Source organism: Psammomys obesus, unplaced genomic scaffold, assembly GCF_907164565.1.
Source record: "Psammomys obesus unplaced genomic scaffold, mPsaObe1.curated_primary_1811, whole genome shotgun sequence".
Classification (NCBI taxonomy): domain Eukaryota; kingdom Metazoa; phylum Chordata; class Mammalia; order Rodentia; family Muridae; genus Psammomys; species Psammomys obesus.
In genome coordinates, this window is record NW_026594216.1 from 1,882,163 (window position 1) to 1,897,105 (window position 14,943).

General features: G+C 48.0%; 1 protein-coding gene across 1 annotated transcript; it reads right to left on the reverse strand.

The window, feature by feature from the left end:
• Positions 1-5,472: 5,472 nt before the first annotated feature.
• LOC129684854 (glutathione S-transferase Mu 6) lies at positions 5,473-9,639 on the reverse strand. The gene is made up of 8 exons (XM_055618090.1): positions 9,500-9,639; positions 9,157-9,232; positions 8,659-8,723; positions 8,337-8,418; positions 8,133-8,233; positions 7,903-7,998; positions 7,708-7,818; positions 5,473-5,978 (listed from the first exon to the last, which is right to left on the reverse strand). The coding sequence occupies exons 1-8, from the start codon at positions 9,533-9,535 to the stop codon at positions 5,889-5,891; spliced, it is 657 nt and encodes a 218-aa protein (XP_055474065.1). The 5' UTR covers positions 9,536-9,639; the 3' UTR covers positions 5,473-5,888.
• Positions 9,640-14,943: the final 5,304 nt, after the last annotated feature.

A 14,943-nucleotide genomic window follows, 5' to 3' on the forward strand; every position in this document is an offset into this window, starting at 1 on the left:
TTCCAGAACCTGGAAGAAGAGTCCTCATCATCTCAGTGAGGCGCTCTAAGTACACTGGCTTCCTTTCACCTAAAGCAGAACATTACTGTCACCATCCTCAGATACAAGCTGCCAAGCAGAGGCGAGCACACGTTACAGCTCTGCGCTTGCCCCAGTCTGGCCAGGGGGAGCAGCCATCTTCCCCAAGACTAGAAAATGGCAAGTGTCCAAACCTCACTGTAATAACAGCGTTTATGGGGCTCCTCTTGGTTCCAGACCCCATGTGGCAGGGTCCACATGAAGATGATCTCCAAATATGTCACGACTTCACATGCCAACAGCAACCTACGGGTGCATACAGGCACTTGGCGAGTCTGGATGCCAACACTGGGTGAAATAAAACCTAAAAGGGCTTGTTGGAGCTCAAAAGTCAAAATTCAGTTTGATGGGGATGCAGAAGAAGAAATAAATACTATTGATTTGAGGAGATACTGAGGCTAAAACTGAGACGGGAGAGAGTTCTAGACACAGACCCTACTCTCTGAGGTCCACTCTGGGTGAGTCCACTCTGTCCTGACATTGACGGGCTCTGAATAATAGTGTTCTCTTGATACAGTGGGATGTGATCAGGGACTTTGAGGCAGCATTTGGAATGAACAGGATTGTGAGTAGTACGAATGACTTCGGAGGAGAAATGGAGCCTGTGTGGATGGGAATTCCAGAGTCCTGACTCATGGTCCAAACCATACCTGGCCCTGTCAAGCAGGAATGAGAAGATTCACACAGTCTGGGATGTGGCGGACCTCCTGTAGCAGATCTGGGATGTGACCACCCGAGTTGTCTCTTTAAAATGTCACCCTGCCACCACCTAGAACCACCTGAGCAGGGAGGCCCACTGAAGGAATTGTCTTGATTGTTTTAAATGATGTAGAAAGACTTATCAGGTTCAAGAGAGGGGATGGAGAAAGTAAGATCATCCCCCTCTGCTGGCCTGTTCTTCTGTGGTGTTTTGAATAAGAATGGTCCCAGCTGATGGAACTGTTTGGGAAGGATTAGGAGATGTGTGGCCTTGTTGGAGGAAGTACGGTTTTGTTGGAGGGACTGGCTTTGAGGGTTCCAAAGCCTACACCATTCCCTTTAGCTTTCTCTCTGCCTCATGCTTGCAGATAAACTAAGCACTCAGCTATTGCTCCACTGCCATGCTTGCCTGCCTGTCTGCCTGCTGCCATTCTCCCAGCCGTGCTGATCATGCAGTCACGCTCCAACACTGGAATCCCCAATGAACTGTTTCTTCTATAAGTGGCTTTGGTCTTAGTGTTTATTACAGCAAAAGTAGCAAAACACCTCTCCTCTTGCCATTGAGTTAATTTACCCTGCTGCTGCTGCTGATGATGATGATGATGATGATGATGATGATTTCTTTGTTGATGTCAGAACCAGCATTTCCAGGCTTCCAACAGTGACTGAGGACCTGCTGCTCTGTAGGAGCCTTCCCAATCTTTGATGACACCGCATTGGAACTGCTCAGGTGCGTAGGACCATGAACTGAACAACTCCAGGATTCTCAGACTCTCAGGTGTGAGACAATTGTTTTACTGTTTCAGCTCAATCTCACACTCCCACGTGCGTAGCCCACACAATGATAGAAGACATTTCATTCCTTACCTTCAGATAAACCCAAGGCTTGGCCATCGTCCCCTACAACCTGCAGTCAGCCCCATTCACACATACTGTGCTTGATACAATGGTAGCACAAGATGGCACCATTTTAGGTAATCTTGTGACTGCCAAACTGCACCTCAGCAATGAGATGTGTCTGGCCTCTGCCTCACCTGCAGAGGGGAATTTCCTGCCTCTGTTTGGGCTTGTTTTTCTCTCTCCTTCCCATACTTGAGATAAGTTCATCCAAGGACAGGAGTGTCAGACAAAGCACAGAGAGAGACAAGGTCCCTCTCACAAGGGCCCTTCCAGATAGCATAGCCCTAACAGAGGAGTACAAGTAACAACTGCCCTATCACAAATTGGCTAGGCCCTTTGTTCTTCCAGAAGCCCTTATCCAGAAATAGCCTTGGAACTTTTCAAAGAGAAATACAAAAAACGCACAATCTCTCTTAGTTTAGTTAGGTGGTATCAGCTGACCTTGAACCCATTTTCTTCTGTCACACCACTCTCCCTGTCCAGTTGTCCTCACGTGGGACCTTAAAAGAACAAGCCTGGGACTTCAGAACCCACTCTGTTGTGCTTCCTCCCTTCCTTCATGTGTTGATAAGGTTCTTGCCTGAAGGATAATCTGACTCAACACTTCTCCCTCCAGCCCCTTTCTCCTTTCAAACCCTAAAACCCAGCAAAGAGGAAGCACCCTAGGGAAGGGAGGGGCCACAGGTGGAAGGAGGCTGAGGCCCTGAAAGACTCCATGGAGCAGAGCTGCCCAGACCCCTGGACTCTTCCCATACGAGAAGATGGACTGGGGACAGGTCCTTGCAGATGTACACTCTCAGGCCTCTTCATGTCATGCTCTCTGCTTCTTATCCACCAAGAAGTGAAACAAGTCCCTGCTTTACCCCTGACTATTGTGGGTTATTAATATTTACTATTGATTTATTTTTTAGTTAATCAGCGGTTATTCCTAAACCAACTGTATAACCAAACCACCACTCAGAGACTGGGATTTATTTAATTAACCTAGAGCACAATGCTGGGCAATTACTCCATCCTAAACCTCCAAGCCCGCATAGTTTCCTACCATTTACATTTCACCCATTATGCTTGCTTTTAGTCATGTCTTAGGTCTGGTTCATCCCCCCTTGGGGTTCCAAGTCCACTCCTGCCAATCTCTGCTCCTCCTTCCTGCTTCCTGTCTACCCCCTCTGGACCAGGATGTCCCACCCTATTCTCTCCATTGCTCATCATTGAGGCTGGTTGTTTAATTGATAATGTAGAGAACAAATGGTGGCATGTTTACACAAACTTGAGACACGGGATGCTTATACAGGTGGTGCTTAGAATAAACATCACAATGCAATGTCTTATTGAAACCAGATAGTAGGGTAGAGAAATCAGCATTTGAATGAACAAGGGTAAATTGTATACATTCCACAAGAACGTTATACCAACATCTGATAATCATAATATTCTGCCTAAGCATATGGCCCCCCATGTGTGTGTATATATATATATATATGTAACACATATGTATATGTGTGTTCATGAATTTCAAATTACGTTGAGTATGTATCCAGAAAAGGAATTGATATGTCACATAGTAATTATCCCCCTCCTCCTTCTTTTAAGGAACTAATTTCTAACAGTCTAATTTTCACAATCGCTGTAGCATGTCATATTCCTAGGAACAAGGCAAAAGCCTTCACAGTTACTCCATGTAATCACCGGGTCTGCCATCATCTCCTACTTGGGAGTGGCTAACCTCATATGTGTGTCGCATATCTTCATGCTATGTTTCTCCAATGATTAGTGATTTTGAGCAACTTTTATGTGCTTATTAACAATTGTACGTCCCCTCTCGAAAAATGTCTATTCGAGTCCTTTGCCCAGGTTTGAGTTTTTCGGTCTTTGTGGCAATAACCTGTGCATACAGATATGTTCAACAGAACACAGCCAGACGGATTCATTATGTGGAGTTTGACATCCAGCAGAGGTATTAAAAAGAACCAGGAAAGGATGGGGAGATGACCACGTCTATAAAATGTTTGTATGCCATGAAAGCACAAGGACGTGAATTCAGTCCTTTGCACGGGTCAAGCCACCTGCTGTGATGTGAATTTATAATCCCACTGCTGGGGAAATGAACATTCTCTGAATTTACACTGTAGACAGCTTTAGCCAAACAGTGGAAGCCAGGTTCAGTGAGAGATCTTGTCTCAGGTTCAATGAGAGATCTTGTCTCAAAAAGTAAGAGAGAGAGAACTTGAGGAAAATAACCTGATTATCAACTGCTGACCTCCACATAAAGGCACACACAACTTTCTCTCTCTGTCTCTCTGTCTTCTTTCTCTTTCTCACACACACACACACACACACACACACACACACACACACACACACACTTACTCATAATGTTAGGAACTATTGACCATCCATGGAAAGTATTTTTTCAGCTTCTGATATAGAGTGATAATAATATTAGTCTGGTTTAACATTTCTATCTACTCAACATTTGCATAATTCTATTAACTTATCTTTTTTCCTGACGTTGCATCTGTGTTTAAGTTAGTGTTTAATAAAGGCTGGCTTAAAAGATTTTGATCTTGGCAGATTAATAAATATTTCTCTTCAATGAACTCTCCATCTTACAATCTTCAGCATTTAATTAATCTCTTATTTCACAGTGACACTCACATCTGCCTATGAGTGCTTATTTCATAACTGCTGTCACAAGCAGCAGCTGAAATGGCATGTGGACAATGCTGTCCTCCAACTCGTTTGTAGTTACAGGTAGGTTGCAGGAAGTACTTGACAAAAGCCAGAATCCACAATCTGGCTGCCATCGAGGATCCTGCTTATCGGCTGCTTCTTCAGTGAATTCATCTGCTTTGTGGGTGATCCAATGGCACCTCTAATCACACATTCTCACTCTGGGACCTAGGGAAGGAGACCTGACCGTGCTCAAGGTCAGCTGCAGCATCATAAGTGCTTACGTGAGAAAGGGCCTGTGGGTTAGGCTTCAACACCTCTACATGAAAAACTTCCTGTACATTATTCTATGCCTCCTTGGGAACCATGAGTTCTTACTCCAAGCATTGGCGTAAGCATACCTGAAAGAAAACTCGCACAATTTCCTAAACATTAACGGCACACCAGACACTGTCATACATATCAACAAGGCCAGGATCCTTCCTCAATGAACTGATGATTTAATTTGTTAAAGATTTCCACAACACGATCACCAACTGCAGGGAATATTTATAGTGAAACATCTTGGAAAGAGAGACCGTGAGGGCAGATGCTGGACCTGGAACCTGCTCAGCCGCTGCCCATCAGCCTGGCACCTCTCTGGAGCAAGACTCCCAGGTGTATTGAAGCACTGAACACTGCAGGGTGACGAATGAGGAACGCTGGTATGGAAGGAGCACCCTCCTATAAGAATCCCAAGTGAACACCATCAGGGGACATCATGATCTCTCTTCTTAAGAAAAGATTTATCTATGTATGTATATGTGTCTGCTTGCCTATGTTCAAGGGCACCAAGTATATTGTGAGGGCATCAGATTCCTTAGAGCTGGGGTTATGGCCATTGTGAGCCACCATGTAGGTGGGGGGAACAGGTCCTATGCAAGAACAGGAAGCGCTCTTAATGGATTAATTATTTTTCCAACCCCATGTGTTTGGTCTTACATTCTACCTGCCTTAGAGCCCGCCTCCCACCGCCATATTCCCATCATCTAGCCATATTTGTGACTAACAGAACAAAGACCACCCAGCCACATCAATTCAGTCACTCCTGAGAATCACAGGCAATAAGACAGGACACAGAGCAAGTGTGGCTCATACTTTATTAACGACCAAACAAGGCCAGGCCACCCCGCTCTGGAGACTGAGCCTGCATCCTAGGCAGTGTGGATCTTTGGGAAACAGTGGGGAATAAGGCATCAGCTGAGCTGCTTAAAGCATAGTGAAAGGTTGTCTGGTTAGAAACATGTCAGAAAGAAATAAGGGAAGAAAAGGACTTTGCTGAGGACAGGGAGCTGAAATTAGGACGCTTGAGTGACAAGAGGCAGTGTAAAAGGGGGAGAAAAGGAGCCCTTGTAGAGGGGAAAGTCATGGAAAGACAGAAACAAATGGGAAGACTGATGTAGAGAAGTTGCTGGAGGCTAACTGTGGCACAGTCAGTGTCCAGGGTGACGGGTGCACTGACTGACAGATCTTCCCTACCAGTACTGGCAGTGCACGATCTACTTGTTGCCCCACATGGCCTGTTTTAAGTACACAGGACTTGGGAGGAAGCGGCTGGTCTTCATATAGGCAGAGATCTTCGGCAGGCCCTGCAGGTGAGAAGGAGAAACCAGGACCTCAGGTCTGCAAACCCACTCTGGGAACAGCCAAGAGACCTTAAGATTCAGGCGCAGAAAATCCACCCAGCCACCCTGCAAAATCAGTCCCACCATCACCAGCTTTAAGCACGGATGCTGAGGTACCCAGAGGTTAAGAAACTTCCTCATCCTCCCATGCCTAAGAGGGTCAGCCCAGCTCTGTGGCTCTGTGCTCCACCCACTCTGCCCTCTGTGCACTCCTCTCCTGCCTCCTGTAGGGGGCACTGTCACTCCTGGCTGCACTGACATGCCCACAATGAAAGGAATCAAGGATCCAGAAACCAAAAGAGCTGAGGACTTGTGTGTGTGGCCTGGAAGAGAGCCCAGGTCCCACCCAGTGATTCAGCAAATCCTGAGTATAAGTGGAAAAGGCTGAGGGGACCACAAAGCAAGGCATGGCCAGCTCCAACTGTTCACCTGAAGCTAAAACTTCTCCACCTGAGCCCTGAGCACAAGCTCCCTGAGCCCCACCAACCTCTGTGTCTAGCTCTGGTACAGTAGAGTGTGCTAGAGGACACCTCAGCCAAGAGTGCATAGGTCAGGCCTAAAGATCAATAAAAGCCGGAGCTACCAGCCCCCAAAGTCACACCCATCAGTGCTGGACCGTGGGCCTCTGCACTCCACAAGTGCTTCTAGTGCCCTCCCCAGGCAGGCCAGCTCCTGCACGCTCCCAAGGCCATTCCACGTGGACCAGAACCACAGTGATGAGAACTAACTAAAAAAGAAATACATCCCTTCATGAGGAATGGGGAAGGAGAAACACTTCCCAGCTGAGATCGGTTTCTATGCTAATGCCTCCGATATACAAATCTGAAAATAATACATCTTGGGTCAAGCCAGGGGGTTCAGCGTGGCCCGTGATTAACTGTGAAGTGAGGGCCAGGCATCCGCTAATCTCACAGGCCTCTCACAGTCTATTGTGCCTGTGGCTACCAGCTTCACTCGGTCCCAGGATGAAGGGACATTTTTGCATGTCCTGCTGAGCCGGATACTGTGCCACACACAGAGGAAAATTCCCCCTCCCCCCAAAAAAAATCTGAATAAAAATAAAAGTATGACCTCATTTCATAAAGAGAGGGAGGGAAGAGCACACCCACCAACAGAACCCAAGCTAAAGTCTTCCACAGGAACAGCCCTGGGTCACAGGACATCCCAGGTCAGCGACACAACTGACACCACCAATCACATACGACCACCGTGTATGTCTTGGTCCTGCACATCAGTCTGCCTTCGTCTCAGACTAATGTTTGCGGGAACAAACACAGTTCTTCACATGTTCCTCATACCACAGGTCCTGGGCAGGAGACCCAGGCAATCCAGAGGCCTGACTGACTTTTTGGCACAAATCAGAAAGAGACAATGAATGCTGCCTTTAGAAGCGAAAAGCAGTCAGGAGCCTAGAACAGCCTCTAATGGTGACTTTGGGCAAGCAGCTTACCCGCCACAGTCTCAGGTTCCTTACCTTTCCAGTGAGACAACTAATCTAACCACATTGCCACCTGTTGCAATGATAAATTGACACAGATAATAAATCCCCAAGTTTAAGAGGCTGAGCACAGTTCCTGGCAGAAAGCCAGCGCTCAGCAGGTCCTTGTTACCCTTCTTTTAACCCTAGGGAAGAGGGAAGCATCCTGGGAAAAGGGAAGGGAAGGACATCCAAGAGGAAGCAGGATCAGAGCACCTCAAAGCGGGCCACAAAGTCCTTCAGGTTTGCGAAAGCGTCCAGGCATGTGGGCTCAAACATTCGGTGCTGGTCAAGGACATCATAGACTAGGAAATCCGCAAAGGTGATCTGCAGGAAGTGAGGGTCAGTGGGATGGGATCTGGTGACCTGGGAAGAATGGCAACTCCTCCCCCTACCTATTGCCCTCTTTACCTTGTCCCCTGTAAACCATGGCCGCTTCCCTAGGAACTCAGAGTAGAGCTTCAACTGATCTGGGAGGCCCTTCAAGAACTCTGGCTTCCGTTTCTCCTGAGATTGAAAACAGTTGTCACAACCCTCACACAAGCCCTCTGGGTTCAAATTCCAAAGAGGACAAGTATGGGTATGAACACGGGCCTTTAACTCCTCCTGCAAACCCTGTCTGTCATACAGTGGGGACTCACAAACTCGGGGCTGTAGCAGAGTGTGCCCATCTGAATGCGGCTGTCCATGGCCTGTTTCTCCAAAATGTCCACACGGATCCTCTCCTCCTCTGTCTCCCCACCTGCAGGACACACAGCACAGACTCACCCTCAGCCTCCCGCCCCAGCCAAGCCAAGCCAAGAGGGATGGCTTCTGCCCCCATCCCTGCAGCCAGCCCCACTCACACAGGTTGTGCTTGCGGGCGAGGTAGCGCAGGATGGCGTTGCTCTGGGTGATCTTGTGTGACCCGTCAATTAAGTAGGGCAGCTGGGAGGACAAGCAGTGACAGTGAGAGGGTACACCTTCCTCCCTTTCATGGGTCGGGGACAGACATGGGGCCTGGCACAGGTGCACACTGAATGGACACAGCCCATCACAGAAACACTGTGCAACCAGCAGGGATGGGAGCAGGAGAGCAGAGACACTGATCCCAAACCCCCTCAGCCAGGTAAGGAGATGAGGTGAGACCACCACGCCTTCCCCAGACCTCCCCTTCCTTGCACCTACATTGGGAAAGTTCAGGTTCAGCTTGAGTTTGTCATTCATCCACTGGCTTCGGTCATAGTCAGGAGCTGCGGTAGACAAGACGATGGGAAAAGAAGGCACCGAGTCTAAAACCTCCTTCCCCAGAACCCTCCCAAGAAGTCAGGGGCAGGACCCCTTGTGCAGGCAATATGCGGAGTGACCCAGGAAGTCTTTCATCCCAAAGCTGTACACTTGAATCATGTTTTCATGGCTATAGGCCTTTCATGACTGAGGCTACAAAAGCACTAAGCCAGTACGGGGCAGACCTCCCCAATTACAGTCAGAAAAGGGCCAGATTCCCACAACCAAGATTCTATGCTGAAAAACAAGGCTGCACCCTCAAGGAGGTTTCTGTAAGGGAATAGCCCTGCGTTCATCTGGAGGAGATCTGCAGAGCTGAGGAACAGAGAACCAGGCAGAAGCGGCTGGGCACCGGTAGACAGAAGTTGGGGAAGAGCCTGAGCAGAAGAATGTCATTACCATCCCCCATGGAGTATCGCTTCTCCTCATAGCTCGTGTCTGTGTATTCCAGGAGCAGGCGGATGGCGTGACCCAGCTGTGAGAGGTGGCCGGTAACAAAAGTCACAGTTAGTGAGGTCCTCCGTGTGTGGCTTCACCTCCTCTAGGAACGCCTCCCCACCTTTTATGAAAAAGAAAGGTGGGGGAGAGGGAGAAACGCAAGGAGGCAAGGAGCGAGGTTGGACTGGGCAGAGTCGCTCTGACACAGATGGGTACAGAGAGGGGCTCAAGGAAAACCTGTTGGGAATCTTCCTGGAACCCAGCCTTGTGCCCTTCCCTCCTAGCAGCCCAGCCTTCCACTCACTCCACGGATATCCCAATAACCCAGGATCACGGGCATGATAACTACTCCAGCCTTGGAGACCGCAGTCAGGCCACTGTGGGAGAAGACTCCACTTTGAGATAGCAGTACTCAGAATGGTGGGACTGAGAGCAGCTAGCCAGCAGCTCTGCCCCGCCCCTAGAGGAGCCTACTACCGAACCATAAAGCCCCACCCACAGTGACTTTGGAGAGTAAAAGCCAATCCAGCCCCAGGAGCTATAACTGGGAGGCTGGCCTGAGCTTTCAGATACCAGTGATTGGCACGTCTGCCCCCTGCTGGATCCTCAGGAAGATGGCAGTATCCCAGATAATGGCCTGTTTTGTTCTGCCCATCTCCTTTCCTTGTAGGTTGATTTTTACACCTAGACTGTGGCAATCTGTCATTTAGGGAGGCTCAGCTCTCAACATATGGATAAAAAGGAATTCTCTTTTTTTTTTTTAACTTTTTTTATTTTTTTATTAAATACACTTTATTCATTTTGTATCCCCCCATAAGCCCCTACCTCCTCCCCTCCCGATCCCACCCTCCCTCCCCTTTCTGCATGCATGCCCCTCCCCAAGTCCACTGATAGGGGAGGTCCTCCTCTCTTTCCTTCTGATCTTAGTCTATCAGTTCTCATCAAAAGTGGCTGCATTGTCCTCTTCTGTGGCCTGGTAAGGCTGCTCCCCCTTCAGGGGGAGGTGATCAAAGAGCAGGCCAATCAGATTATGTCAGAGGCAGTCCCTCTTTCCATTACTAGGTAACCCACTTGGACACTGAATTCTCTTAACCTGACAGTCTAGTCTTGTTCCCATCACTGGAAGAAATGACTATGCCAGTCGGACCAACTTCACACTTTATTGTTCATACAACCTGGAGGTACAGGAGCAGTGAAATGAGAATGACCCGGGAGAGGGCCGAATAGAAGAGGAAACAGTCTCTGTGTTTCTTTTAGGGACCTTGGGTCTTATGGCTGTGACAAACCCCACGACCAAGGCAACTTACGGAAGAGAGCATGTAATGAGGCTTTACAGTGTCAGAGGGTGAGTCCATGGCCATTATGGCAAGGGGCACGGCAGCAGACAAGCAAGCAGGCAGGCAGGCAGGCATGGTGCTGTGGCAGGAGCTGAGAGCTTACATCTGATCCTGGACTTGCTTTGCAGACCAGGCTGGCCTCGAACTCACAGAGATCCGCCTGCCTCTGCCTCCCTGAGTGCTGGGATTACAGACATGTACCCAGCTACATTTTTGATGAGCCGGGCCAAAGAAGTATCATCTAAAACCACAACAACGAACAGCAGCAGGGGCCAGTAAAAGGGCACATGCTGAGTGAATGAATTAAAAAGGTCAGTAGTTACTTTTCTGAGTGAATGAATTAAAAAGGTCAGTAGTTACTTTTGGCTAGAAAGTCTAAAATGTATGTTTTAAAATATTTATGATAATTTTTTAAAGCTTTAAAAGAATGAAATCATTCCACTTATGGAATGATTTCAGCACTTTGTAAACAGTAACAACCCATCCATTAAGATACAGTGAGCTAAGCTGAGCGTGGTGGCACACGCCTGTAATCCCAGCACTCGGGGAGGCAGAGGCAGGCAGATCTCTGTGAATTCGAAGCCAGCCTGGTCTATAAGGTGAGCCCACGACAGCCAAGGCTATCCGGAAAAGCCCTGTTTTAAAAAGCAAGACAGACAGACAGATAGACAGACAGACTCCTACCACCATGGACAGCACTCCTAACTCAACAGGAAGGACCAGGAGGGTCTGGACACCTCTCCTGATGCTAAGGAGCAACAGAACACTGTCCAGAGAGGACCTCGAAGGACTCTGCAGAGGAGGACCCAAGTGCCTGAGTCAAACTCTCAACTGTATAGCTCACTGGTTTCAGCCCTGGCCCAAGCTCCTGACTTATGTGTCCAGGCGTGAGAGGGTGACTCAGATGTCCTTCAAGTCATTGTGGCACCTGTGGTTGAAACTCACAGACAAAATCCTACCAATGCTGCTCAAGAGCCAAGGCTCTCTTTTTCCGGTTCTTAGCATCAGTGATAAAGGAGTTTAAAAAAAGACTCAAGAGGGCAGGGGGATGGCTCACGTGACAAGTGTTTGCCAGATCAACATTAGGATCTCAGTGCTAAGCCATGTGGAAAAGTTTGTCATGCTGGCGGGCCCAGAGCTGGGGAGGTGAAGGCACAAACCTCCAGCAGGGTTCCTGGCTGCCAGTCTAGCTGACTCAGCAGACTCCAGGTTCAGTGAGAGAGATGTCCCCAAAAACTAAATACAAAGTGATCGATGAAGATGCCAAATGTCAGCCTGTAACCGGCACATAAATGTGTACACATGTGTAGACACAGGGACACATATGTACAACTCGGGGGCTCAGGGACAGGGAGCCAAAATTCATCTCAGTGGGGAGGCAGAGTAATGAGCAAGCACTTGATAATTTCCATGAAGTTGGGGAGTAATCGAGGCTAAGAGGCAGAAGGGAGAGGAGCAGAGGCCCTCTGGCTGCCCATGAGCCTTCTATCAGAAAACTCGCTAATGGATTTGAACAGGCAGGACCAAGGCAACAGGTGAGCAGAGGTAAAGTCAAGGGTTCCATGTCTCTCCTTTATCCTGAACTACTACTCTTCCTCATCCACTGAGCCTGTTTATTCCAGGGGCACAGAGATGATCTGACCCAGCTGGAACAAAGCCCACGGCACAGGTCACAGGCAGTAGAGAGTTCTAGACACAGACTCTGCTCTCTAGGAGCTGAGGGCCCACTCCGGGGAGAAGCCACTCTATCCTGACATTGATGGCTTCTGAGTAATAGTGTTCACTTAATACCGTAGGGTGTTATGAGCTACACGGGCGGCAGCCTGTGGGATTGGAGAGCAAGTTGTTTCAACAAGCTCGGAGCAGACTTAGAGCCTGGGTGGACAATCCAAACCCTGTCCAGCAGGGGGCGTGACATGACACAGAAAGTCAGGGCTGAGCAGTTTCTCACCACCTGACTAGAGGTAGCCTTAGCGTGGTTCTTCAGAATGTCTTCCTATCCACGTGCAGCCCACACAGTGACTGATGCTCAGTATTTTCCCCCTGATGAGTTCAAGTGATGGCTTCTAACAAGCCCCACACCCACCTTGCAGCCAGCCCCCCGACACATTGAGCCAAGGACCAATGCTGCACGGGATGACATCACTCTAGGTGATCTTGAGCCTGAGTATGGCATTCTGCGCCTCACCAGTGAGATGTGACTGGCCTTGACAGGTGCCCATGTGCCCCACCTGCATGATGGGAACTTCCTGCCTTGGCCTGCTTTCTTTCTCTCCTTCCCATAATCGAGACAAAGCTTCTTCTAAGGATGGGGGAGTGGGCAGGGAACTTGTCTTCCCCTCCCTGGTAAAAGGCCCTCAGTGAAGGACTGCATATAGGACAAGGGGCCACTGTCCTATCATGAACTAATAGGCCCTTTGTGCTTCCAGAAGCCTTATCCAGAAGTGTCCTTAGGCCTTTCCAAACACTTGTTCGAGCCAGGAACTCAAGAAAACACAGTGTCTCTTAGTCTAGGTCATATCAGCCGACCTTGGATGCAGTTCCTTGAGATGTAGCCCTTCCTCTCTACTCCCCTCACAAGGGATCTTAAAGGAACAGGCTCTGCCTTCCCTAGAGGGGCCTCAAGCGTCCTTCTTCTTCAGACCCTATTGTGTTGGGCTGCCATACTGCCAATGGTTAACAAAACTCTTGCCTACAGGTCAACTAGACTCAGTGCCCCCTTCTCCTCTGGAACCTGAAAACCTAACAAAGGGGAAGCACCCTAAAGAAGGAGGCAGGGACCCTGAAAGACTCCGTGAACCAGAGATGCTCAGTCTCCTGGACTCTCTCCATGAGATTAACTGTTCTCTAGACCGATGTCTCTGAGTTGAATCCTCATCCACCGACACGATAAATAGAAGGAAACTAGGCCAAGAAGTGTAATGAACAGTGAGTGGTGACAGACTGATGGAGCCAACTCCAGTGCAAACAGTTTCCTATTGTTTTGAAGAAAGCCTGTTCCCTCTCCCATTCTAGAGAGCAAGAGGCACACTGAATGGAGGTGCCCACTACAGCAAATATTTTTTTGTTGCCTATGTCCGAAGTACACATCTTATGCAATGTCCAGCTGAGACCCTCAGTTGGATGTCTTTATCTCTTCTGGGCACACTGATCAGAGATCTTTTTTTTATCTGTAGTTGCCTTCTTTATTTTGTCCTCTCCAGGATATAAGGATGAAGTTTCTCTCGATTCCTTTCTCTTATATCCACACTTAAAAATTTAAATCTAATGTAGCATTTGGCTTTACAGTAGTTTGCCCTTGAAATGGGAGCATCTGAATTGGGGCCGGGGACTGTATAACCACGTACTGTTCCTTACTTTCTTTCTTATTTATTCTCTCTATTTACTGTGGTAAGCTCTGTAACACCACCTGTGACCTTGTGTCCTTTCCGTATGGCCACAGGCACTGATGTCAGCAGCTGTCTCCACCCATCCTGTGACTCTTTCCCTGTTGTGAAGCTGGAGGTTTTGTCAGTTGCCCTTTCTGTCAGCCTCTGGAAACCATCTCTGTGACTATCTGCCTTCCTCACGTGTTACAGCTCAAATATGGAATACCCTCACTCCCACAGGATCGTATTCTGATCCCTTGAATAGCTGGTGACTCTGTCGTGGGAGGTGATAGCACATTGAGGAGAATGAGACAAAGCTTCAAGAGCTAGATGCCTGGTGATGGTTCCTCACAGACATGCAGTCTGCAAACCCTTCCTGTCACACTCTGCCTCTTCACCAAGAAGTGGAAAACAGCCTTTGCCATATGTCCTGGCTGCTATGATATTCTGCCATGTGTTTACATGGGGCCAAGGGACTATGATCCCAACTTCAATGTAAAATCGTTGCTTTTTTTTTAAAGCCCGTTTTAATGGCACAAGTTTCATCTTAGTTTTCTCATGGGTAAAAGTAGTCCTCCTCTTTAACACTGAAAAATATTCTTCTGTGTTTCTACACTGCATTTTCTATTTATATTCATTTGTAAATGGATTCTCAACAGTGATTCTTTGCACATGGACGTACAGATACGTATTTCAACAGCCCGTGTTGGTGCACACCTGTAATTCTTAGGACTCAGAAGGCCTAGGCAAGAAGATTACTAGTCTTGGCCAGCCTGGGCTACCTAAGCAATTCCAGGCCAGCTTGAGAGCTAAATAGAGAAATATTGTCTTAAGAAGCCAATGTAGTTATTTAAACCTATTATATATGGTACATATATATTGCATATTATATATGCATATGTGTTATATATCTGTGAATTTTGAGTTATTTTGAGTATGTGCATAAAAAGGAATTGGCACACAACATGAGTAATTCTATTATGTATTTATGAGAAACAGCCTAATTTCCACAGTAGATGCAGTGTTTCACATTCCCAGAGACA